This window comes from Echinococcus granulosus (assembly GCF_000524195.1).
Source record: "Echinococcus granulosus chromosome Unknown EG_S00254, whole genome shotgun sequence".
In the NCBI taxonomy this organism is placed as follows: Eukaryota; Metazoa; Platyhelminthes; class Cestoda; order Cyclophyllidea; family Taeniidae; genus Echinococcus; species Echinococcus granulosus.
Genome location: NW_020170634.1, coordinates 1 through 1,716, shown reverse-complemented (window position 1 = coordinate 1,716; position 1,716 = coordinate 1). Strand labels below are relative to the sequence as shown.

The 1,716-nt window shown below is 39.0% G+C and overlaps 1 protein-coding gene across 1 annotated transcript in view; it reads left to right on the top strand. All coding sequences in view use genetic code 11, as the record gives it.

Moving 5' to 3' along the window:
- EGR_10695 (hypothetical protein) overlaps nt 1-1,288 on the top strand; it is a gene marked incomplete at both ends in the record, with an annotated part of 1,695 nt that extends 407 nt beyond the window's left edge. The window contains 2 exons of the mRNA XM_024499944.1: nt 659-924; nt 1,116-1,288. Coding sequence (XP_024345639.1) covers nt 659-924; nt 1,116-1,288 — 439 coding nt within the window. The remainder of the gene's footprint in view (nt 1-658; nt 925-1,115) is intronic.
- Between the last annotated feature and the right edge of the window lie 428 nt (nt 1,289-1,716).

Genomic DNA, 1,716 nt, shown 5'->3' with positions numbered 1-1,716 from the left:
TGTTGATTTTACTAATTCACCACTGATTGACCTGGATAAGCATGAATTTGCTGCCAGCCCATCACCTATCAATGTCGATGACACTTACAAATTTCTCATTAGTTGGAAGTAATAGTATTTAATTTTTTTTCATCAAAACAATGCTGTTAGAAGACACTCAGATTTCGCTTGTTTGCAATACCAAAATAAGCTGGAAAAAGAATTAGTAAAGTGGAAGCATCGTTATTTTATGCATTACTTTCGAGAGAATAGTCTCTTGAGCTGGAAAGTAGCACGGCAAGTGCAGGCGTTGCAGAAGACATGGGATTGCATAATCAATGTACCCAGTTGTTGGAATTGCGGTCACCTCTCCACTGAGTGTATGAAAATGAAGGTCGTTGATGAATTGGCGCTTTCGTAATTCGCTCGTGGTCTATGGGTATTGCCACACAGGCAATTCACCAATAGGCTGCACATCCCAAACTATATGAGGACATAGGATAACAAAGTGTCTATCACATCACTCCCAATGAGAAATCCACATTGCTTGGTCGCAATCCTCTTTGTCACCATCATATTTGGTTAGGTTGCACTATATAATGGCAATTTTTCAAATAGACTCAATCTAGTTGAAAAACTTGATTAATATATTGCACAAATTGAGGCATAATATTTTTAGCAGCATCTCAGAATCTCAGTCTTTTGTAGAAAACTTTCTAAACGAATGCGGAGCGTGGCATGTTTATTATAGACGGAAGAGATTCACTTCTACTTCTGCCAATTCCACTTCTACTGCTGTTGTCACTGCTACCACCACCACCACCACTACCGCAACTTTTGCGGCTGCTGCTACTCTCACTAAAACCCCCACTACCATGCCTACCACTACTGTAACGGAAAAATCTCCTCCACATTCTCCATCGCCAACTTTTATTTCCCATTTGGGTACGTTTTGCTCTCTCTCATGTGTGTGCTTTATTTTCTCATCATTAATTAATCGCTTCATATTCTTCATTCTTTTTCTCGTTTTGTGACATTCCTAATGCCATGTCTATTGACCTAATTTTACTCTTGCCTTTCACTTTTTACACATTTATATTACATCTTATTTTGTTTAACTGTATTCATTGTTCCAGGGTCCTCGCCTCTGCTAGTTGTGACTATTGTCCTCGGCATTAACTTGTGCTTTGCCATTTTGGTTATTATCTGTCTCTTCGTGACATTACTTCGCCGTTTACGCAGCCGCTTTTACGAAGATGGTGTTCGTAATCCACCATCTTCTGATATCCATGATGTTAAAGTGCTCTAATCACTTTTATTTTGGCTACTTTTTTCATCATTGTTAAATGTTCTCTTTACACTACATTCGTTTTCATTAAAATACAGTCCTGATTCTTTCCAATTGCCTTGTTAATCAACAGTGACAGCTTTTCAAAATTCGATTCGGAAGGCACCCGCTTCATAGTATACTGCTCTTCCTTCTACACATTGTTCACTTAAAAGCGCAATCTCTGTCTGTAGATTTTCTAACTGTTTACCAGCATAGACTGACTCCAATTCGGTTGGGTTTATAGTCGCTGAGACGCTTCAAGAAGTTATCAAACTGTGCGCCATTGAATCAACAAATCTATGCGATGAATGTGCCATTGTCACACGGAGTGAGTAAAGGAGAATCCTTTTAGGAAAAACAGTCTCCTGGATCTAATCAAAGGACAGTCAGCCATTTCAAAGGCACAA